This window comes from Alosa alosa, chromosome 10 (assembly GCF_017589495.1).
Source record: "Alosa alosa isolate M-15738 ecotype Scorff River chromosome 10, AALO_Geno_1.1, whole genome shotgun sequence".
Classification (NCBI taxonomy): domain Eukaryota; kingdom Metazoa; phylum Chordata; class Actinopteri; order Clupeiformes; family Clupeidae; genus Alosa; species Alosa alosa.
Window position 1 is genome coordinate 5,866,834 of NC_063198.1, and position 22,539 is coordinate 5,889,372.

At 45.8% G+C, this 22,539-nt stretch overlaps 2 protein-coding genes across 4 annotated transcripts in view; one reads left to right on the forward strand and one right to left on the reverse strand.

Annotated features, from left to right (window-relative positions):
- The first annotated feature begins 56 nt into the window (after window positions 1-56).
- rbm19 (RNA binding motif protein 19) lies at window positions 57-11,852 on the forward strand. Of its 2 annotated transcripts, XM_048255685.1 has the most exons (24): window positions 66-276; window positions 622-804; window positions 909-1,031; window positions 1,133-1,171; window positions 1,303-1,567; window positions 1,840-2,099; window positions 2,417-2,476; window positions 3,054-3,132; window positions 3,248-3,319; window positions 3,562-3,765; window positions 4,423-4,553; window positions 4,653-4,777; window positions 5,460-5,556; window positions 6,031-6,141; window positions 7,651-7,851; window positions 8,029-8,091; window positions 8,594-8,755; window positions 8,889-8,949; window positions 9,127-9,206; window positions 9,531-9,586; window positions 10,136-10,252; window positions 10,625-10,730; window positions 10,936-11,059; window positions 11,206-11,852. In XM_048255685.1, exons 1-24 carry the CDS (start codon window positions 241-243, stop codon window positions 11,289-11,291), a joined length of 2,841 nt encoding a protein of 946 aa, XP_048111642.1. In that variant the 5' UTR covers window positions 66-240; the 3' UTR covers window positions 11,292-11,852. The 2 variants fall into 2 exon arrangements, 1 of the variants encoding a protein (XP_048111642.1); XR_007194915.1 differs by lacking the exons at window positions 10,136-10,252; window positions 10,625-10,730; window positions 10,936-11,059; window positions 11,206-11,852 and having other exon boundaries at window positions 57-276; window positions 8,029-8,116; window positions 8,579-8,755.
- A 512-nt stretch (window positions 11,853-12,364) lies between these two features.
- cntn4 (contactin 4) overlaps window positions 12,365-22,539 on the reverse strand; it is a 105,308-nt gene continuing 95,133 nt past the window's right edge. For both annotated transcript variants that reach the window (XM_048254007.1, XM_048254008.1), the window contains exons 14-23: window positions 21,517-21,634; window positions 20,583-20,741; window positions 19,695-19,844; window positions 19,346-19,416; window positions 18,384-18,618; window positions 17,788-17,918; window positions 15,470-15,656; window positions 15,119-15,231; window positions 14,794-14,962; window positions 12,365-14,217 (exon numbers count right to left, since the gene is read on the reverse strand). In XM_048254007.1, coding sequence (XP_048109964.1) covers window positions 14,126-14,217; window positions 14,794-14,962; window positions 15,119-15,231; window positions 15,470-15,656; window positions 17,788-17,918; window positions 18,384-18,618; window positions 19,346-19,416; window positions 19,695-19,844; window positions 20,583-20,741; window positions 21,517-21,634 — 1,425 coding nt within the window. In that variant the 3' untranslated portion in view covers window positions 12,365-14,125. The remainder of the gene's footprint in view (window positions 14,218-14,793; window positions 14,963-15,118; window positions 15,232-15,469; window positions 15,657-17,787; window positions 17,919-18,383; window positions 18,619-19,345; window positions 19,417-19,694; window positions 19,845-20,582; window positions 20,742-21,516; window positions 21,635-22,539) is intronic.

Genomic DNA, 22,539 nt, shown 5'->3' on the forward strand with positions numbered 1-22,539 from the left:
CACTGATACATATGCCACTCACACAAATGACCAAAGTAAATGGCACCACTAGTCTGCGTCTCACTGTCAGTAGTAGGCTAACTTTGAAATCCAGAGGAGGGCAGTATCGGAACACCTCTGAACAAACCCTTTCTGATGACGTCAATTCAAACATGGCGGCGATCTAGACGGTCCATGCTTGTTTGTTGATCATACAATTTCACACGTTACTGAGGATTATCTACGTCTGTTTTTAGCAAAATGTCACGAATTATTGTGAAGAACCTCCCAAACGGGGTAAGTCTCAAGAAACGCAGTCAAGAAAATACCTCAACATATAAATAACTTACTAGATAAGTTCGTAAACGTGGCTCAGTCAGTAACCTTACCTGTGATTTGGTTGCCTGCATCTTGCAAGCTAACGTTAGTTTTAATTCAAGATCATTTTAGATTACGTATACACCTCATTAACCTAATACAATGTCAGTAAATAAAGACAGAAACTACCGACAGTTGTCCTTTTAATTAAGCAAGCATTGATGTTAACTGTTAAAGCTAGCTTTAGCTGATAGCTTCCAGGATAGCTTCGTTGTCATCTTGTGGACTAGATGATTACTTTATAATGTTAACATTATCTCACAGATGAAGGATGAGCGGTTCCGTAACATGTTCGCGGACTTTGGAACATTGACGGACTGTGGGTTGAAGTATACCAAAGACGGGAAGTTTCGCAAGTTTGGTTTCGTTGGCTTCAAGTCCGAAGAGGATGCTGAAAGGGCTCTGAAGCATTTCAACAAAAGTTTTGTTGACACGTCAAAAGTGACGGTAAAGACCTAATGTGAAAGATTAGTAGCATGGGTGAAATATCTTAAATTGAAACAGTGTGTTGTATTATTATGAATTGTTTATGCATTTGTGTGGTTGGATAGGTTGAATTTTGCAAAGCTTTTGGAGATCCCAATAAAGACCGCCCTTGGAGTAAGCACACTCGCCAGCCCGCTGCAGAGAAGGCCAAGGCAGAGGCAAAACAGAAAGATGAAAAAGCAAAGAAGGTGTGTGTTGCTCATACTGCTTCACACTAAAAAGTCATATTATTTGTATTTTATGTTTTTATCAGACTGTCATCACTGAGTTCTTTTTTTTATGTTCACAGGAAAAGAAAAAGAAGGAGGTGACCACTGTTCTTGGAGATGTAAGTCAAGCTGTTTTAAAAAAAACAATCATGACCGTTTCTTTCTGAAACAATACATTGTTTATATGTTACATTATAAAACATATGCTATGTCACATTTTGTGACCTTTTTGCCATCTCTCTGTCTGCAGCTAGAGGAAGACCAAAGCTTCCAGGAGTTCCTGTCATTACACCAGAACCGCGCTCAGGTACCCACATGGGCCAACGATGCCATGGAGAAACCATCTGTCATTGGGAAAGCAAAAGATGCTGGTAAAAAAGAGACCAAGAAGCCCAAGTCGGCAGCTACAGATGACTACTTAAACTTTGACTCCGACGAGTCTGATGAGATTGACAATGAAGAGGAAGAAGAAGAAGAGGAGGAGAAGGATGAAGAGATGGAACCAGAAAATAGTGGTTAGTTTGTTCCTCAATAATGACTTTTTTGTGCCCTCGAGCACTTAAAGGAGAATTCTGGCAATTGGCGATATTTACACATCTCTGTTTCTCGAGGTGCCAGAGTACTGTCGGTTCGAAAGCATCCTTAAAAAACAAAAAGCAAAGAAACATACTGACAGTATTCGGTGAGCTCGAGAAACAAGGATCTATATAAAAAAAGTTTTGCTAAAGCCCTGAGTTGCTTCAGGGGGACTGTTTTGCATGTAGGTGTAAACATATTTTTTTTTCAGGCGCACCCAAGGAGGCCCTCAAGACAGGCCTATCTGACATGGACTACCTGCGCTCAAAGGTGGTGGCAAAATCTAAAGTTGATGAGGATGCAGACGAAGATGATGACGATGAAGACGAAGAAGCAAAAGAGATGGCCGATGAGGAGGGTAGTGGCGATGAAGATGAGGATGCGGAAGAGAATGAGCACACTTCCGCTCGTCATGACAGTGCTTATGAGAGTGGGGATATTGACAGTGACAAAAAGGATAAACGACTTCAGGTTGGTGCTATTTAGTTCAGGCTTCACTATGCAGGGGGCAGTATTTCATGTCAACTGGAAACAATGGGGTGTATTAGCCTGCTATTTCTCTGAGACTCATTGCATTGAGATTGCAGATTAGATATCTAAAACACAGAAATCACATTACTGTACACATGTGTTGACATCATCAGCTGTAAGAAGCATTGGATTTTGATTGAGGTTTTTATTGAACTAGGAACTAGTTAGTTATGAACTAGGAACTATACATTGTATGGTGGTAAGCATGATAAATCCCTAAATGAGTCTCTGAATCACTTTTATTCTCTGCCTTACAGATGCAATCTACTACTGAGTTTACAGTTAAGCTTCGTGGAGTTCCATTCAATGTTAAAGAGGTAAATTAGAAATCTAAAACGGATAGTTTCGGTCCTTGATTATGATTGGCTGAATCACATTCGATGCCATTGTAAAATCCAGCACAAACATACACCTTCACCGCATTTCGTTCTATATTACTGCGCTACCACAACTTGATACTAAAGTTAAAGTAACTGCGTCTTGAAGTTTAACCATTTTGATAGAGGAAACATATTTCTTGGTGGAAGAATGATTATCTATGAATAAATCGTTACATTTATCGTTGCTGTGCCTTTATTTTATGTAATCTTGTCAGATATATGTAGTAACCGTTTTAGAAAAGCAATAAGCCACTTTCGAGGCCGTAGGTTACACTGATTTTAGAACAGCTAAGAGGGGTTTTAGGCACTCCGCTAGCGTGTTGTGCCTAACAACACCCGTTAGCTGTTCTAAAATCAGTGTAACCTACGGCCTCTCGGGGCTTATTGCTTAAGTATACTTTGTATGAGCTGTTATATGCTCCTTCTATGTTTCTAAATAGGAGCAGCCTAATTGGTTCATGTAGGTTAGTATATTAATTATGCATTTCAAATGTCTACTATTTGTCTGTGTTAGCAACAAATTCGGGAGTTTATGACGCCATTGAAGCCTGTGGCTATTCGCATCGGCAAGAACGAGGAGGGCCGGAACTCCGGTATGAGCTACCATTCCAATGAACACTCACTTCCTAGATAGTAAACTGGACAGGAGTTTGATGCTTGTGGTTTCTGGCGTTTGTTGTTATGCTCATCCATACTATCCCGGTTCAGGTTATGTGTATGTAGACCTGCGTTCCGAGGAGGAGATAGAGCGAGCTCTTCGGATGAACAAGGACTATATGGGTAAGTGTCTTGTCTCTCAGGCCTACTCAGTCACTTAATGTCTGCAATGAAATAGATGAATGTAAAGGTGACAGAGGTCAATTCACTGTATTGGTTTAACATTTCTGTGCTTATGTCATGTAGTGTTTTAACATTTTTATTTATTTAAAGTGCTCCATACCTTGCATGGCTTCATCAAATATTGTGCCACAGTCTGCTAGTGTTTGTTCGACTAAACCACTGTAATGAATTGTGGGCCACAGGGGGGCGCTATGTGGAGGTGTTTCGAGTGAAGAGTTGGGACAAGAGAGAAATAAGGAAGAATGCTTGGCAGGAGCGGAACTTTGAGAGGGAGCTGAAGGACGACGAGGAAGAGGAGGATGTGGCCGAATCGGGGCGGCTCTTCGTCAGGAACCTGCCCTACACCTGCACTGAGGAGGAACTGTCGGAGCTGTTCGGCAAACATGGTGTGGTTCTGAAACACACACACACACACACACACACACACACACAGATGCTTATACATGCAAAAAGGTGTATGGTTAGGTAGTCTGTTGCTAGTTGCATCTAATTTCTTGCTAATCTGGGGTGCATTTCAAAAAGACACTTTAGTTGTTGCTTAACCACTATGGTATGACACAACTCAAACAATGATTTTTATTCAGACTACTGTAGTGCCAACAACATTTAAGGACATCATGTGTCAAGGACAAATGTTAGGGACATCATGACTGCATGTTGAGGATGAAAAATTTGTCTTACAAATTTACTTGAGAATCAGTGGAGTTACGTCATACTTAGTAATTGACTAAGTAATTACTATTCTTGCTGTCGTTCCAACCACCAAACTTTCCAGCCATGTTTGTGATTGATCATTGGAATTACCCCCTCCAGATACACCATCCATGAACAAAGGTTCTAACCACCAAGATTGCGACAGAAGTTAGCCAATTAGTTATTTACAGATGAACCCTGAATGATTTCATAGTATTTAAACACAAGACCTTTGTGGTGCTAAAATGAAACATTGTTTGAAGATCGAGTATTTCAGGTATGTGTGGTTTTTTTTTATTTTTTTTTTTTAAGATATCTTGTTGACTAATGTTTTTTGTGCCTCTCTGAAGGTCCCATCTCTGAGGTGAATTTCCCCATTGACAGCCTCACTAAGAAGCCCAAGGGCTTTGCCTTTGTCTCCTACATGATCCCAGAGAACGCAGTGGTGGCGTTGGCCAAACTCGACGGACACATCTTTCAGGTTTGTCACAGTGTGGTGCCGTTATTGGTCCTCGGTTGTCCTGATTGGCCTGATGTTTGTTTCTGTATTTATCCTCCGCCATCCTCGCTCTCTTATCAGGGCCGAATGCTCCACATCCTCCCCTCGCGACTGAAGAAGGAGAAGGCTGACCAGGGCCCCAACGCTCCGGGCTCCTCGACCTACAAGCGGCAGAAGGATGCCAAGGACAAGGCGGCCAGTAGCAGGTGGGCTTCTCTCACTGCTGGACCGACCCACTACCTCTACCCTCCCTTCCTCTCTTTCCCCTCCACAGCAGAGCTGCTGTCCTTGGCGCCATCAACAGACGATGAGTTACATTTAGCATTCCAGAAGAAAGTAGAACGTAGCACCGACCAGACAAGACCTGACCCGAGGCACTACCTCTAGGCGAATTGGCAAAAGACGTGCTTCGCAAACATCTCATTGTTTCTTTCTTTTTTCTCGCTCTGACAGATTCCCCTAATTGCTGGCAGAAAGGAAAATAAATGGATGGTGTGTTTTATTTAAAGCTCCTTAAAAGTGCTCCTCAGCATACTAGATGTCGGGTCCTCATCCAAATGCCCAGCTCTGCACTGGGTTTGCTGCAGCTGGCTGCACGCTGTTGTTTTTGGAGAGCGAACAGAATTGGCTTGTCCAGCTAATTTCCTCGTCTGGCCGCCTCATAACCCATCTTGGGGATGCCTCGCATGGACGAGGCCAGAGAGAGCAGGCGCACACAGAAAATATATCTGGCCAAAGGAAGGAAGGCAAACAAATAAATAAACAAACGGAGTAAATGAATGTGGCTCTGCTGGAGCTCAAGATTGTGTCTGGTGATCTCCCTCGCCCAGCTCGGTCCTAATCTCTCTCTCTCTCTCTCTCTCTCAATCTCTTTCTTCCTGTGGCCAGCTCTCATAACTGGAACACGCTTTTTCTGGGCACCAGCTCTGTCGCAGATGCCATCGCAGAGAAGTACAACACCACCAAGAGCCAAGTCCTGGATCATGTGAGGAACTGCACCATGCATACACTCTGATGATATACACACACACACACACACACACACACACACACACACACACACCTCATTGAAACTACAGCTTGTGGGTGGAGGTTGTATTGTTTATCAGGATGTGACATTTTCTATCATTCTGATGACATGCCTTTAGTTGCTTATCTGTTAAATAGTTTATGATGAGGAACACTAACACTAAATGAAAAAAAGGAGAAAATGATCACTTGATATTTACTTGATATTTACTTTTTAATTGATACTTGACACTTGATTACACTTGATATTCATGCCTTCTAATTATCTCAGATTTGATATTTTTGATTTGTGACTGATCTTTGTTCACACAAAAGAGATTGTTCACTGAGATGTGTTATATCAGACATCATGAGGAGTTTGTGTGGAGTTTTTGGCTGAGACCACTTTTCTTCTCAGGTAATGATATGTGTGTGTGTGTGACTTCTACAGGAGTCATCAGGCAGTCTTGCTGTAAGGATGGCCTTAGGCGAAACCCAAATTGTTCAAGAGACACGGCAGTTCCTGCTGGACAATGGTGTCAGCCTGGACTCCTTCAGTCAGGTACGCGTGAGCAAGGCAACACTGATTCATGCCTACTTTCTTTTATCACGGTGTAGAATTTACAAACATATTGATGGTCAACAGAAATGACTAGTTCATACAGGAAACTCTGAGTGACGCTGCTAATTGGTCGTGACGCCAACCAATCAGTCCCGTTTCTATTCCCGGTGTATATATCTGCGGTCCGATGTCAGACTCGCGCAGCTCCCGTGAGATGGCAGCGCTTAATTGCTCCCTCCTCCTCCCCAGCTCCACCTGTCTAGATCTGCTCAGGATCATTATTTGGTGTTATTGATTCTGATCTATGCTTGTTATATGTTCTCACGCAGCAGCATCTTCAGTGAAAAATTTAATTCCTCATACAGCTTGTTATGCAGCCCTGCAGCAGCAGCAGTAGCGTCTTGAGCAGATCTAGGCCTCCATGACTATACTACCTTGCACTTACTTACATCAATAAATGCATTCTCTGCATTCTCTGAGATCTGTACACAAAAACAATTGCTACCAACAAGTGTTGGCAACCACTCAAAGGCAAAATAAAGTGTTTCAACCAATAACCGACGAGATGCGCGTTTAGGAGAGTTTCAATTGCACGGGAGGGAGGGGGAGGGAGTAGCGAGCTGGCTCTCTGTTTTGTTTGAACATCAACAAGTGACGTTACCCCGCTATCGCTATTTAATGTCTAGTAGTATCTCTAAAGGTGCACTATGCAAGATTTTCACCATAAAAACCTCTACAAAGCCAATCTGAGGGTAAACAAACTTGTAATAGTAATAGGGGAATCGTTCACTTAGCATAGCCGTACTGCATAGCCACTTAACATAGCCATACAGCATAGCCATACAGCATAGCCATACAGCATAGCCATACAGCATAGCCACTTAGCATAGCCATACAGCATACAGCATAGCCACAGCATAGCCATACAGCATAGCCACTTAGCATAGCCGTACAGCATAGCCGTACAGCATAGCCACTTAGCATAGCCGTACAGCATAGTACAGCATAGCCGTACAGCATAGCCACTTAGCATAGCCACTTAGCATAGCCGTACAGCATAGCCGTACAGCATAGCCACTTAGCATAGCCGTACAGCATAGCCATAGCGAGTCACTAGCGAGAGAACCACCAATGCAGATATCTCGCGAGAATTGTGAAACATTACCTTGTCAGTAGTTCTTTGGAGGTCTTTGGAGATGGTGTTTGCCTGTTGTTAGTCCTTCACCTCCACAACAAAAGCATTGCCATTGTGCACAGGGGGAACAAGCCATGAGAAGTAAGCTATTTACAATGGCAGAGTAAAATATAAATATATCGGGGCTCTAGGGGGAGCTGTAGAGTTGTCAAAAATACCTTAAATCAGACCAGTGTATTTAAAGTGTTTCTCAAACTCAGAGATCCTTCAGAAAGAGCTGCTGTTTGGTTTAATGTTGTGATAATGGTAACGGCAGATGTCAAACCCTACTGGCCTCCCCTCGGTGTGTGTGTGTGTGTGTGTTCTCTCTGCAGGCGTCCGGAGCGCGCAGCAACACTGTTATCCTTGTGAAGAACCTACCATCGGGGGTGCAGGGGCCGGAGCTGGAGGCCTTGTTCTCTCCCTTCGGCTCCCTGGGAAGAGTCCTGCTGCCCCCCTCCGGCCTGACGGCCATCATCGAGTTCCTGGAGCCCACTGAGGCCAAGCGGGCCTTCACCAGACTGGCCTACAGCAAGGTGTGTGTGTGTGATACTGTGATGAAATCTTGCACCTTCACAATAACCATCTCCCACTACACCTCCCAGTTTGTTTTATCGAGTTTCAGAGAATCCAGAGATGGTCCTGAGGGAGTAACTTCTCTCTCTCTCGCTCTCTTTTTCTCTCTCTCTCTCTCTGACCACATCTCCCTCTAGTTCCAGCATGTTCCGCTGTATCTGGAGTGGGCGCCCACAGCCGTGTTCACGAGCCCGGCACTGGCCAGGACCAAGAAAGCGCCAGCAGGTACGCACCGAGTCCTCCATGTGTCAATCACACCACTCTCCTTTTCTCACCTCCCACAGCCCTGGTGCACTGGAGGCCGTTGGAACTGGGGGGCAGGCAGAGGAAGGCAGGCAGTTGCCCCAAGGCACTGTAGTGGTGGTGGATTTTAATGGTGCCACCCCAAAAGATAGGAAATGAGTTAAATAAATAAATAAACAAATAGATAGATAAATAAATTGTGTGGTTGCCGTGGGCGCCAAGTCTGCCAGGACATGAAGGTCTGTTGGCCAGTTCCCCTGATCCCCCCCACTCCCTCTCTCTCTATCCTTTCCTCCCTCCTTCCCTCTGCATCCCCCTATCTCGGTTCCCTCCTGATTCGTAAACTGTGTGCCAAGTGTCATGTGCTCGGCACTGGAGTGCCACTCCTCCATAGCTGTTCCCTTCTTCCTCCCTCCTTTCATCCTCCTCTCCTCTCTTCCTCAGACGTTCAGTCGCCAGCCACCTCCTCAGCGCCAGAGCAGAGCGCTCCCAAGGAGTCAGGGAAGGAAGAGAAAGCAGGAGGAGGAGGAGGAGGAGGAGGAAGAGGAGGAGAGCATCCCAGGTGCCACACTCTTCATCAAGAACCTGAACTTCATCACGACGGAGGAGACCCTACGGCAGGTGTGTGTCTGTGTGTGTGTGTCTGTGTGTGTGGGGCCCACTGCACAGCACGGCTGTCTGTCTGCTTGGTTCTCATTAGGAATTCTAGAACCATCTTTTTAACCGCTGTGTTTGCTCCTGTGCCCCTACACAGACGTTCTCCAAGAGTGGAGAGGTGAAAAACTGCACTATCTCCAAGAAGAGAGATAAGACGGGTGAGCCGCATTTCCTCTGTTCCTTTCTCCCCTGCCCTCTTTCTTTAGCACTTTCTTTTTTAATCTGGGAGAGGATAATATCTTCCGTGCTGGGTTGAAGTGTGGTTTCTGTCTCCAGGACTTAAACATTCTCCACACTTTCAAGCAAAATGGCTTACCTGAGTGCTCTCTTTGCAGGCAAATTGTTATCGATGGGCTACGGCTTTGTAGAGTTTCGTAAGCCTGAGGCTGCTCAGAAAGCCATGAGACAGCTGCAGGTATGATATCTTGTCAAATTAAGCCACATGTTCTATCTAGGGTAGAGATTCACAGAGTATTTCACAATCAAAGCAGCTACATTTAGAGGATATAACTAGGCATATTGATTGTGTTGCCAATATGGACTTAACACACATTTATGTTCACCTTCTATACATTTAAGCTAATATATTTTTTAATCAGATTTCCACTGAAATAGTAACAATATTTAACTGTGCATAATCCCTATGTGACTGAATATTGCCTTCTGTCCATTTGAATAACTGCTCGTTCTTCTTTTCCCTGGTTTGCTTTTCCTTGTTGTTTCTCTTCCTGCCCCTCAGAACTGTAAAGTGGATGAGCACCAGCTTGAACTGAAGGTGTCGGAGCGCGCCACCAAGTAAGCCCATTCTCACAGACAGCTCGCTGACCAAACACCCGGTGCAGCGACTGGCACTGCTGACCTGGTGTTTCCAGGGTCACTAAAGCCTATTGTGGCTGTCCATGCAAAGCCCGTCATCTGAAGGGACTGACGCCTTCAGTTGGCGGTCACACAGTTAAACGTCAATGAGCCCAGACTCAAAATAAGTTCACTTTTTAAAAGCTTATGTAAGGCAAAATTTTTTCATAAAACTCCCAATCAAACAAATCTACTCAAAATGGAGCAGCTGGTTACAAAGTGAGGTATTATTTAATAGAACAATAGCCTTGATTGGCTTTTGGATTTGCCTTTGTTAAAGCCACTTTCAGCTCATATATTTGCTACAATTCAACTGGTTCAGAGGCCATTAACCCTCATCGAGTGTATGTCGTAATTTTATTTTCTGTCAGAAATGTCAGTTGTAGAAATGTGAAACAGTGTTTTACAGTACCATAAGTTACTTTATCTCTCTCTCTCACTCACTCTCTCTGTGTCAGTGCGATTAAATGGAAGCTTTGTCTCCTTTAGACAAGGTGTTGTGAGCTCTCGGAAAAAGCAGACCGCCAAGAAGCAGACCACGTCGAAGATCCTTGTGCGGAATATCCCGTTCCAGGCCACAGTGAGGGAGCTGCGGGAGCTGTTCTGGTAAGGACCTCGTTTATGGGTCAGCAGTGGTCAGCGTCGTCGCTGTGTAAGTGGCGGCCCAGGTTTTATTTCCCGAACGTGCTGTCTCTGGAAGTGGCTTCAGATAAAAGCATCTGGTGTGTATACCCATTACTTTTACTGTTACTTCACAAGAGTGGCTTTACTGGTGTCCTGTGTCTGTCTTCAGCTTACAGATGTTTCAGCTTTTCATCTGGCTCAGCTATTAGGCCCGCTGAATATGCTGCTGTGCTCCTTTGCTTTGATACCATGATGATGGACATCTGTCATGGTGGCTCTGTCAGTGTGAAACTGTTGGAATGCTGTGTGCCGCTGTTGGATAGGGGTTCTAATGTTTCTGTCTCACTCCGCTAGCACGTTTGGAGAGTTGAAGACCGTCCGTCTGCCCAAAAAGGCCAGTGGCACTGGAACGCACCGTGGCTTTGGCTTTGTGGACTTCCTCACCAAACAGGACGCCAAAGTAAGCTCACCTGTCCAGCATCCTCTGACTATCTATCCGCCCACCTGTCTGCCATAACTGGAGCATAGAGAAATGAATCGGGTTTTTTTTTCCCATTATAACTCTATTTCACACAAACACACACACTCTCTCACTCTCTCTCTCCTTCTCTCACTCTGTGTCTGTGCTTCCTTCTCTGTCCCTCCACTCTCTCTCTCTCTGGCAGAAAGCCTTCACAGCTCTCTGCCACAGCACCCATCTGTACGGCAGACGTCTAGTTCTAGAGTGGGCCGATGAGTCCGAGGAGACCGTTGACGCCCTGCGCAGGAAAACGGCCCAGCATTTCCACGGTAACCAGCCCCCCACCACCCCCACCTCATTCCTTCCCACAGTCCTCTGCTCAGGGGTACTTATTCTGAGCTCCAGAACTCTTAAGTCTGGAGTGAGTGGTTAAATATACCCCCACCCCTAAACCCCTGGTGTGTTTTTCCCTCAGATGCCCCGAAGAAGAGGAAGCAGTCGGAGGTGCTGGAGGGCATCATGGAGCAGATGGAAGCTGGGAACGAGGACGAGGACGAATGAGAGAAAAAGAGAGAGGTGATGTGGAGGACTGGGCAGCTTGAGCTTATGCCATCCCCATGGTGACCGGTGATTTGGTCTGACCAGCAGGTTTGGAGAGGCGGCCATTTTCTCTTCCTTTCAAACGGTCACCCGCGTTTACCTGAGCCTTCACTTAAAACAACAGTGCAGAAACGCCATTGGAGGGGCAAAGCACTCTATCGGATCTGCCTCACTGAAGCACCACGTCCACTCTTGCTTAACTGTGACTGCGGGATGGGCCATGGACATGACTTGGATAATGATAGACGGATGAAAGGCTTGCTAGCACTTCTCCGTTGTTCTGGTTGAACTTTGGGCTTGATGTATACCATTAAGTGTGTAGGATTCCCTGCATACCGCTAATGTACAGTGTATTGTGGATGTTGGATATGGAAAGACAGCCCAGTGAGCACAATTAGTATTTTTTATGGCACAGCTTATTAAAATATTGTATATTGTATAAACTAAAGAAATGGTTGAGATTGGATCAGGCTTTTTTTGTGTTGATCTCTCTGTGAATTAAATGTTTTCGTGATCTTTTAATGCTCTTTGTTCATACTTCACATGGCTGCCTGACCGTCTTCAGAGTGAATCTGTCATCAGTTCTGTCTGGTGAAGAGAGCTTGTGAGTTGGAAAGTTTTAGATCATTACACATGTCACTCAAACATAGTGGAATTCTCAAGTGGGCTCATTTACCCCATCTAGTGGGAAGAGGTGTAACTGCAGTGGCAATCTCTGAGCAATATGGCCCCTGGTTTAGAGGATCAGAGGCGCACATTTGATTTATGTGTATGTATTTATATATTTAAGATCTGATGGTTGGTGAAAATGGTCATGATGTTATATTGCTCATGTGATGGGCACAATATACCTTCATCTGTCTGTATGTGTGTTGCGCAAAGGAAAGGCAGCCTTGTGCTAGAAGGTATTTGTAGAGCCAACAGATTGAGGGCCAGTTTTTATGTAGTTTTAGAATGGGACTGTGAATGAAAAACCTTTCACTTTTCCAGATTTGAATGAAAACACATCAGTAAATGAACAACATCGCACACCATTTTAAATAAGTTAATAAACTTTATTCATCGACCCAGTATAAACAAGGAACAACATCAAAAAAGAGTCTAGATCTCTAGTGATACACATCAGCATGGAGAAGCGCTTCTGTATGAGAGAGAGAGAGAGAGAGAGAGACGGAGAGACTAAGACGGTGATGATTTTTTGCCCAATGTGGACACATGTACACAAACTTCAAAAACGCACCTCTCATCTCTTGCATGGTCACAAGCCAGTCAGTTGCTAAAAGCAAAAATGGATGAACCCAGAGAAGACACACATGCAGAGCGACAGTTAAGCGCTGTAATGAAACGGTTTTATGTAGTCAGGTAAAAACCAAGATCAGCTCTTTAGAAACGTTGTTTGTTTACTTCTTTTAATATATAAATGATCTGAAATATACAAAAAAGTATATTACACTTTTTTTTTTCATGGCGCGATTCTGAGACACTCAGTAATCTAGCCTTTAAAGTACGACACACACTACTGGCGCTCGAACTAAACTTACACGCTACCTACTGTCTCGGGCTCAAGAGGCCTCAGCAGATGTCGGAGACGGAGGAAAAACAAAACAAAACAAAAATTAGCAGCAGAATATTTTCAAACGCAGGTGGACGACCCACTACAATGGATCAGGCCCTTACATTTTGTATTGCCCTTGAACCACGATGAATGGCAATATCATGAGATGGACCTTAAAGTACTAACATACTGCAAAGCGATGCATTAAGGTATGACCACTTAAACTATACTCAAACCAATCACCCATAACTACTGCAAAAAGTCCAGCTGCGCTAATAATGATATACAGTATACTCTAGAAAATAAATATGTGGTATAAGTTAAGGCTTTTTCTTCAGGACCTGAGGATTTTAAAAAACAAATGATGAGGCACACACAAGGCAAAGAAGAGCTCTATACATACACGAATGCATGGATGACGTGACAGCCATATAATCTAGTCTTCAGTACAGTACAATAGAGTAGCCAGGGTGAGTCCGCAAGGAAACACGTTTACAGAGAAGAGAGAGGAAGGACGTGAGTTAGGACGTTCACCCTCGTGGCTAAGAAGCACATTCTCACTCATCTTTTCATTCTTCTTTCTACCATCATGATTTTTTTTCTCTGTTCTTTGATCTCTGCGGTCACAGGAATAACTGTAGTGCAATGCTGACTTGAACGGGAGAGTAAACATTAAGGACTGGTCATGTGGTCTAAATCTGATTGCATGACCTGGAGAGTGAGAAGAACAAACAAAACAGAAAAAACTGACTTACATCACACATCAAAAGGGTTCAAAGAAGAGGGGGTTTTCAAAGCAATCCCATTTGTTTTACGCAGTCAACGAATGTAAATGACATGCATCTAGTGCTCCTACGCATCCAAAAACCTGTCCAGAAACTGCGTTCATATCCGTTTCAAGTTGATTCAAAAGAAATGTTATAAAAAGCTAGTTATGTCATACAAAATACGCATATAAGATGTTTTTTTTTATTCTTTTTTTCTCTTTTTAAAAGCTGCTTTGGTAACAACAGACTCAAGCCTTGTTTTCCCGCCCATTCTATTATACGAGACTAGGACCCCCCTAACCTCTGACCTCTGCTCGTCATCTCCATCCCATTTCTCTCTCCCCAGACCTGTCATGCTCTCTAGCTCTCTAAATGAATGGATCTAGTTTAAGATGGTCGTTTGCATTGCGGCCGTCCAACGCCAGTACTCTGCGTGGGCAGCTTCAGGATGTCTCTCTCCAAGGTCCGGTTCGTCATAAGGACGTCCGCGCTGTGAAGGACAGTGCTATTGTGCTGAGCGCCGACAGTGTGGACACTGTGGAAGCTGAGCCCATAGCAGTGGAACCTGAAAACGGATAAGGACAATGCACACAATTAAACTCTGTTTCAATTAATTTATTTATGTAACCTCATTAACAATCAAAGTTCCCCCACAGCACTTTCAAAAAAGCCAAGGCCTTAAACCGCCTGGAGTTTACTGGCATGCACTTGCTTTGTGTCTTTACTTACTTTACAATTACAAAATACTGACTTTACAATTGTGCTATTGACAGTACATCATCATGATTATGATCTATGGAACGCACAAATGTTCCCCTTTGACGTAATCAAGCTCATTAAAAGAAACAAAGCAACCCTTTTAACAGCATTCACTGTGCGAATGCATCTGTCTTGAGTGACAAGCTCAAGGGAAACAGCAAAGGAGAAGTCGTGCTCTTATATATCTCCGCTTGGCTCCGTTTCTGCCTAACTCAATAGAGGGGGTCAGGGAGGCCATAGTCGGCTATTTTCCTTTCCAAGCCAGAGGGGAGTGTTTACAGTGAAGGTCAGCGTGTGTTAATTGTGAGGTTATGAGCGCTAGACGCCGAGGCATCGGGCTGCAGTGGGCAGCCGAGAGTTGGCCGGTCGTCTTTTCCCTGACCTGATATTCTGGGGATGGTGATTTGTCTGCTGCTGCTGCCCTCGCCGCCCTCTCCGAAGGGCTTGATCTGGATGATGTACTCCTCGTCGATGGGCAGCGAGAGCTCCACCGAGGTGGTGTTGGTCTCCATCACGCTGGGCCGACTGTGCCGGTTCCGTTTGTAGAGCACCTTCAAACGGGAAAAAAGAAAGGAATAGGGGAAGAAAAGGAGAAAGAGATAGAGTGAGGCATTTTTTTAGAGGTCAGAGGCTCAGCCCTAGTGAGAGTGGAGGAGGTAAGAGTTCAACGTAATCCACAACCACCCCCCCCCCCCCTGCTGGCTTACTTTGTAGCCCATGACCTCGGATTCGTTCTCCAGGGCTTTGACTTGCTCCCAGTTCAGGATGATCTTGGAGTTTGACGTGTTCCACATGACTTTAAGTGGAGGCTGGCTGGGAGCTGAAGCACAATAAAAATACAGGAAGTAAACACCGAGGAAGAGGAGGCAAAGGTGAGGAGGAAGAGGACGTAGAGGAATAATAAGAACTAAAAGAAGAGAAGGTGTAGAGACAAAGACATGTAGAGAAGAGAATAATGACGACAAGAAAGAGGAGGAAGAAGAAGAAAAGAACAGAGGAAAAGGAAGAGGCGCACAGGAGTCTGTCACGTCTCTGGCACGCAGCTGACTGGCACTCACGTGGCTTCTTGGTGGTGACGTTGGCGACGCCGCTCGGGGGCCCTGTGCCCGCCGTGTTGTACGCTCGCACCGCCACGCAGTAGGTGCTGCTCCCTTTCAGGCCCTGGATGATGGCCGTCGTCTGATTGCCCACCGTCCTCAGCACGCTCGCCGTCTCCTCTTTTTCCGTCTTCTCCCAGTATCTCAGCTACGGAGAGAGAGAGAGAGAGAGAGAGAGAGAGAGGACGGAGGAGGGGAGGGAGAGTCAAGAGTTACGATTCCGATTTCAACCCTCCAGGACTCCATTACGGGGATTAAAGAGGATCTGCATCCAAAAAACGCACGACGGCTTAACGAAAAGTATTTCTAAATGAGTGGATGAATAACTGCAGGCCATGTGGTCAGCCCGAGATGGACTGTGTTTAAAGGGATAAGGCTCTTTTAGTCTGCAGCTGAATGTTGAATATGTATGCTAATGAGAGCTTGGTAATGTGTTGTGGTTCATTTAAGCATTGTTCCCTGCAGCATTCTCACTGGCATCCTGCTGACATGCTCTTTGTCTTATTTGTTACAGCAGACACACCAGTACCTGTGTGTGTGTGTGTGTGTGTGTGTGTGTGTGTGTGTGTGTGTGTGTGTGTGTGTGTGTGTTTTTGTCTGGGTGTGTTTGTGTACATGACTGCTGGCAGATGTTAGTTATGCAGTGTTTACAAAAATGGACTCGTTGTGCATTATTATCCGTGTCCATCATCACAGACACAGAAGCCGAACGCACGCGCCACTTACTGCAGACAGAGCGTCATATAGGGGGCCTTGTCTTTTCTAAAAGAGCTTCAGTCCGACCTTCGCACAGCGGTGGATCTACATCTCAGACAGGAAGCGTGCCACGGGAGGCATGCCGTTAATGGTTAAGAGGCGGCCCGGTATTTAAATGACACTGACGCCAAAAAAAGAAAAGAAAAAAAGCCAAATCATGAGGTAACCGAATTTCACAGCCGTCAAGCTGAAACCGATAAAAAGCTTTTCTTTGTCACGGCAGGTAGGAGCTGAGAGGCGATGGATGACGGCGCAAATATAATTTGCCTTCGCTCACGCCGCAGCGCCTCGCCTCGCGCCGGCTCAAAGGGGACTGTTTACTCAGGACGGCCAGCCAGCCGTGAGGCTGCGGATAGGCCACGCTCGGCGTCTAATGGATCAAACCTGGTGCCCCTCATTCAAATATTACATTTCCGCAGTCTGGCGAAACACTGTTGGAATTCTGTGTGAGGCTCTGTCACCTGCTAACTGTGGTTCCCCATCCGACAACCCAAATCGCATTAACCCAACCTCTGCTTTATTCAGAGCAGGCAACAGGGGGAGGAAAAAAAGGCTGAACATATGGAGTGATGACCAAACGACATGTGCTTGTGATCAATTCAATCACCAATGCCCAAGGCGCATTAAGAACTGACAGATATCAATAATGGAAGAGGACACTAATGCCTGTCGCTGCTCTGATGGCTACTTGTTGGAGCACACACAGTCAGACACACACACACAGACACACACACAAACACACACAGAAAGAGAGAGAAAAAGGGAATTTAGAATGATGTACTCTTGACACAGAACTAAACTTAGATCGAGCCAATCCTTTGCAGTGCAGCTTATTTCAGCTTTGGCACAGAATCGAAGCCCTTGTGCTATTGCACTGTGTTGCGTCCTGTATTTGTGGCAAATTCATAACAAAAGGCTTTTGAGGATGTGAAGCGTCTCTGCTTGTGTCTCCGAGGACACAGTCTTCTGTGCCCGCCTGGGCGTTTGGCTACAATATGGCCGGCTTCAGAAATTCCAAAGACCTTTGAAAATTGTGCCGAAGGAAACAGCACGTTTTGCCAAAGCAATCTCCCAAAAGTTCACCTCTCCTGTGTGCAACCCTAGGCAGAAAAAAAACACACTGCAGGAGGAGGTGATGTAAGAGCCAGGTGTGTGTGCAAGACAGGATAACAGCCTGACTTTCTTGCCATTCCCTCTCAGGTGTTTCTCACGGCGCATGCCCAGACTTACACCTGTGAACTAGCACCACCTCAGACTGGGAGGCAGGCATGCTAGCAAGGCATGCTAGAACCCATGGGCAAAGGCGACTGTCATCAGCATGTCTCTTAAGGTGCGGGGATGGAGGCTTACCCGCTGCACAACTACTATATCCGCTGGCTACTGTTACACACACACACACACACGCACGCGCAAAGACGCAAACACACACACACACACACACACACACACACACACACACACACACACACACACACACACACACACACACACACACACACACACACACACATCCACATACACACCTCATAGCCGAGGATCCTCTTGCTCAGGTCCGGCCTCTTGCTTGTGTACCAGGGCAAGCCTCTCCAGGTCACCTCCACTTCTGACGCCGACAGGCTCTTGGCACGGACTCTGTTGGGCGTTCGCACTGGCTCTGTCATGAATGCAAAGTGGGCACAACAACAAAAACACAAAAACAAAAACAATCAGACGCACACAGACAAACACAAGGTCGTGTCAATACCATTAGCATGTAAGTGGCTCCATATCGTTGCAGTGCAGGGATAAAACTGGGAACTGAATTGTAGCTCAAGGCCATAATAAACAGACGTGATTTCCACAGCCATACATGTACAATTAAATTGAGGTGGGTAAATTGCCCGCGGCTGGCCAAATTGGCAGGTAAGAAAAGTGAGCGAATAAAATAGGAGACATCAGAGCCTTGCGCATTAGACAAATACCTTGATGTCCACGTTCAATCTGAGAAAGCGCTCACTCAAAACAGCTTACTCATTGGATGTCACAGTAAGCAACTTCAATCCACTTGAAGTCATTCATTTCTAGTGATGCAGTTGAAAGATGGATGCCATTGACAACTGACAATGAGGGTTTCCCTTACCCTCTTCAGCGGAGTAGACGGTCACTATGGGTCCAAAGGGGCCTTCGCCTTTGTTGTTGTAGACGCCCACTTTGACTTGGAAGGGGGCGAAGGGCAGAACGCTGTCGTTCTTGAAGATGTATCGGGAGGCGTCGGCCAAGGGCACAGCGGCCTGCATCCAGCTGGTGGCGTTGAGCGGCCTGAAGGCCACCACGTAGCCAAAGCCTTCGCCGTTCTGCAGCTCCTCGGGAACAGGCTGCGCACACACACACACACACACACACACACACACACAAACGCACGCAAATACACACAAACACACACACACACACACACATAAATTCACTGACAACCATATGAGTGCACATGAAAAAACACAGAAGAAGGGGCAAATGCACACATGCTCCAGCTATTTAGAAATAAATGAACTTTAAATCAGAATTGCAGTCCCACACGATTTTTCTGAATGTCTGTGCACAACACTGCACTTCCAATGAACTTCCATGGCTGCCAAAATGTCATTTGTAAGAAAAGAGACAGCTGCAGCAAGCAGCAGATTATTTCAGCTGTGTACTTGAATATGCCTTTTCAAAAACACACTGATAAAAAAAACCCTTGCTGTGTGAAAAATAGCGGGGACAGAAAAAATAGTAATGAAAAAAGAAGGAAAAAATCTTTGAAAAGTTGTCTGTAACTTTGAAGGAAGGCATTTATTTTTCTGTTTAATTATCTTATTAAAAGCTCAAAGGCACTTCTCCCTTCCCCTGGGTGATAGCAGTGGTTATTGCCTCTCTATTCTTCCAAATGAAATGCCATGTAGAAACCTGGCTGCCCGTTATTGATGGAACAAAACCAGGGGATGCCGATGGAATGAAGAGGCCGTCCTTTCTCTCTCCCCTGCCAGGCAGTGTGTGTGTGTCTGTGTGTGTGTGTGTGTGTTTTGTGTGTGTGTGTGTGTGTGGTTGCTGTAACAACCCACTTACCTCCCAGGTGATGACTAGCTCTGAGCGGCTGCCGCCTCCTCCACTCACGTTTGCCGGCGTGACCTTTGGCACTGCAAAGAGGAAAGAGGTGTTACAGAGAGAGAGAGAGAGAGGTAGAGAGAGAGGGAGAGAGAGAGAGAGGAAGTACTCTGTCTGACTCTTTCTAAAACGCCCAATTACAACATCTGGGCCTTGAGTGGAAACTTTTAAAAAGAGAGCAGGGTTTGCAGAAAGTCATTTCATTGTCGTTCACTACCCGAGTGAGAGTCGTCATACTTAGTAGGGTGTAGGAGGATGGGGCACATTGAGTGCTGAAGTGGGAGAAGAAAGGCTGGGCAGAAGGACTCACAGGTTTCTTTGGTCCGTGCTTGCTTGGAGGGCTTGCTGGGCTCTCCGGTTCCGATGGAGTTGCTGGCCAGGACTCGGAACTCGTACTCCACCCACGGGCTCAGGTCAGTCACGGTGGCCGTCAGACGTCGCCCCCCCACCACCTCCGGAACTGGCACGGAAAACAGAAATACCCCTCCCGTGAGCAGTGGCCTGCCTACGTGCTGATTGGCTCACAAACACACACGCACACACACACCCACACACACACACACAAACCCTGTCTTATGTTACACTGCTGCCCTCTCCAAAATCCCTACTACTGTGCGGGGGTGGAAAGCAAGGGCAGCTGTTTCCCTTAATACGGACAATCCTACAGTCCTTTGGCAGCATGGCTTCAGTGGGTGGGTGACCTCCAGTCTGACCAACCCAGTGGCATGGAGGACACAGCGTCTCTGTATAAGTGCATTAACCAATTAAGCACAATGCCCAAAACGATGCCCCATGGTTCTAATTTGCTATGTCCTTTGTAACCTTATTCATCATCCTGTGGCCACTGCTGGCCACTGCTAATAAAGTTTCATTATGGACAGAGCGGCTGACCTGTCACACATTGGTGAGATTCTGGCAAATTCGGAGGAAACTCAATCACAATGTCAGACCGGGAGGCATGCGAGTCCAATAATGAAACTCTGAGCTTCTGTCCTATTGCCAAACACTTCCTACTATACTGTCTTATTTGATTCACCAGTACAAGAACAAAGAAAGAAAGAAAAAAAAAATCTAAATCACAGTTTAAGCCAAAAAAACATCCTTAGGACTTTGACTGAACTAGAAACACAGGAGGCCAGACTGGGAGATCTGCGACGTGGTGCAGCACAATGCGGTGGAGGTTGGTTGGGGGGCTCACCTGTGGTGACGGCCTGCCATCCCAGCGAGAAGGGCGTCCTTGCCTGGATGGTGTACGCCGTAATTGGACTGTGATTATCCGGCCCGGGCCTCCAGGAGAGGGAAGCTGTGTTATCGCTGATTTCTTCCACATGGACGCTCGTGGGCGGGCCCGGAGGACCTGGAAATACGCGGGGCAGCCATGCAAACCGTGTTACTGCGTTTTACTCTGGTTTATTTTATTCTCTTTTTCCCCCCTCGCTCTCGCTCTCTCGTTTCCCAGGCTGCGTACTGGCCTTCTTATCGGCCTGCCAGTGCCTCAAGCAAGAGTGTGCAGCTGGTGAAACCTGCTAACCCCCCCCACCAACACACACACACACACTTACATACACACTCCACATACCCCAAGCACCTCATCCCCCACCCCCTCTCGTGCTGGTATTTTCGCAGAGCTAATCTGTCTAATTAGATTATACAGTACCCCCCCCCCTTTGTTCTCATCTTCTGACGCAGGAAACCCCGCACTATCTTTTGTTTGAATCTAAAAATGTGTTTAATAGCTTCATCAAATATGGAGACTGTTTTGCATATTGTGTGAGATGAAGTGAAAAAACAAAACAAATACACAACAACACACACACACACATCACAAAGAACTTATGAGAATTAATACGGCAACAACAAAAGGGTTTCAATGGCAGTCGGCATTTTGAAAAAGCCAGTAGCAAAGCCGTGCGTTTTTCACTTGTCCGAGTTAATGAAAGCAGCCGTCTTTGAGTGAAGTACAGCAGAATGAGCCTAACGGAGGGAGAGATGTGATTGGTAATTAAAAAAGACATGAGAGAAGCGCTGGCCCCGTGCAGGTGAGTCTCTAAGACTGCCTTGGGCACATGGGCAAACGTGGAGTGGACACCGGCTGCTGAGGAGATGATTGCGGGCAGGAGTCGTGAACATACCTCGAACGATCAGGTCTGTGGCGATGGAGATGCTGTCCACCTTGGTCTGCACGGCGCAGGTATATTTCCCAGCATGCCTCAGCTGAATGTTCCGGATCATGATGTCCCCAGCGGAGTGCTACCACAGAGAGACAGACAGACACAGGTGGATCAATTGCCTGCATAATCAACAATCTGCGTGTAAAGGCCTTTGCCACATGAGTACCCATAATTGTTGCACAATGGTCTCAGAGTCTCATTCGTCTGTCAAAACCGGTTTTGGAACAGGTCAGATTTGCAAAATGTTCTGCATTTGACTGACTGCATAAAGAAATACATGCAAAGGGATTTCAGTGTGCAAAGGCCTTTTAAAGTACAATAGCAACACATAAGGGAAATGGATGTGGCTTTGATGCTGCTTCTTTTAAACAGACACTTAGATCTAAACTGAAGCAACTTGCAGTGCATGAAGACAGGAAAAGCTTTTTTTTTCTTTCTCTCTGTGTAACCTGGGATTTGAGCCTGTGACTTCTACATACCGTAACTATTGCCTCTAAACTGAGCAACAGGGGCATAAGATGGAATAGCATGGTTGGCAAAGTGGAGCCCTTTGGCTTGAATATTAAATTATCACAGCAGTAACCAATGGACAAAATGAATGAGTGTTATACCTCCCGCCATTCGGCTTGCCGCAATTATCCTCAATAACAGCCTGTGTGGCTTTTTCCAAAAGGGTTAAAGAAAGTTTAAGATGTTTTTCTCTTTCACTTCCACTGCGGGTAATAACAGCTCATGCCTACCTCCATCACTTGATATGCCCCTGCGCACTCGCCACTAAGAAAAGGAGGCCTGATGAATTGAATGAAGCAAAAGCAGTTGTACAATTAAAAAGGTTCATGAAGTTTAAATGGAACGCCATACTGGTGCATGTTAGCGACGGAGCGGAGTCATTTGTTACCGCGTGCCCCGGTCTTAATTATAAACTGCATTAACACATGCGAGGGGCTGTCAGTGAGTGCTCACCATAATGGAAAACCTGACAAA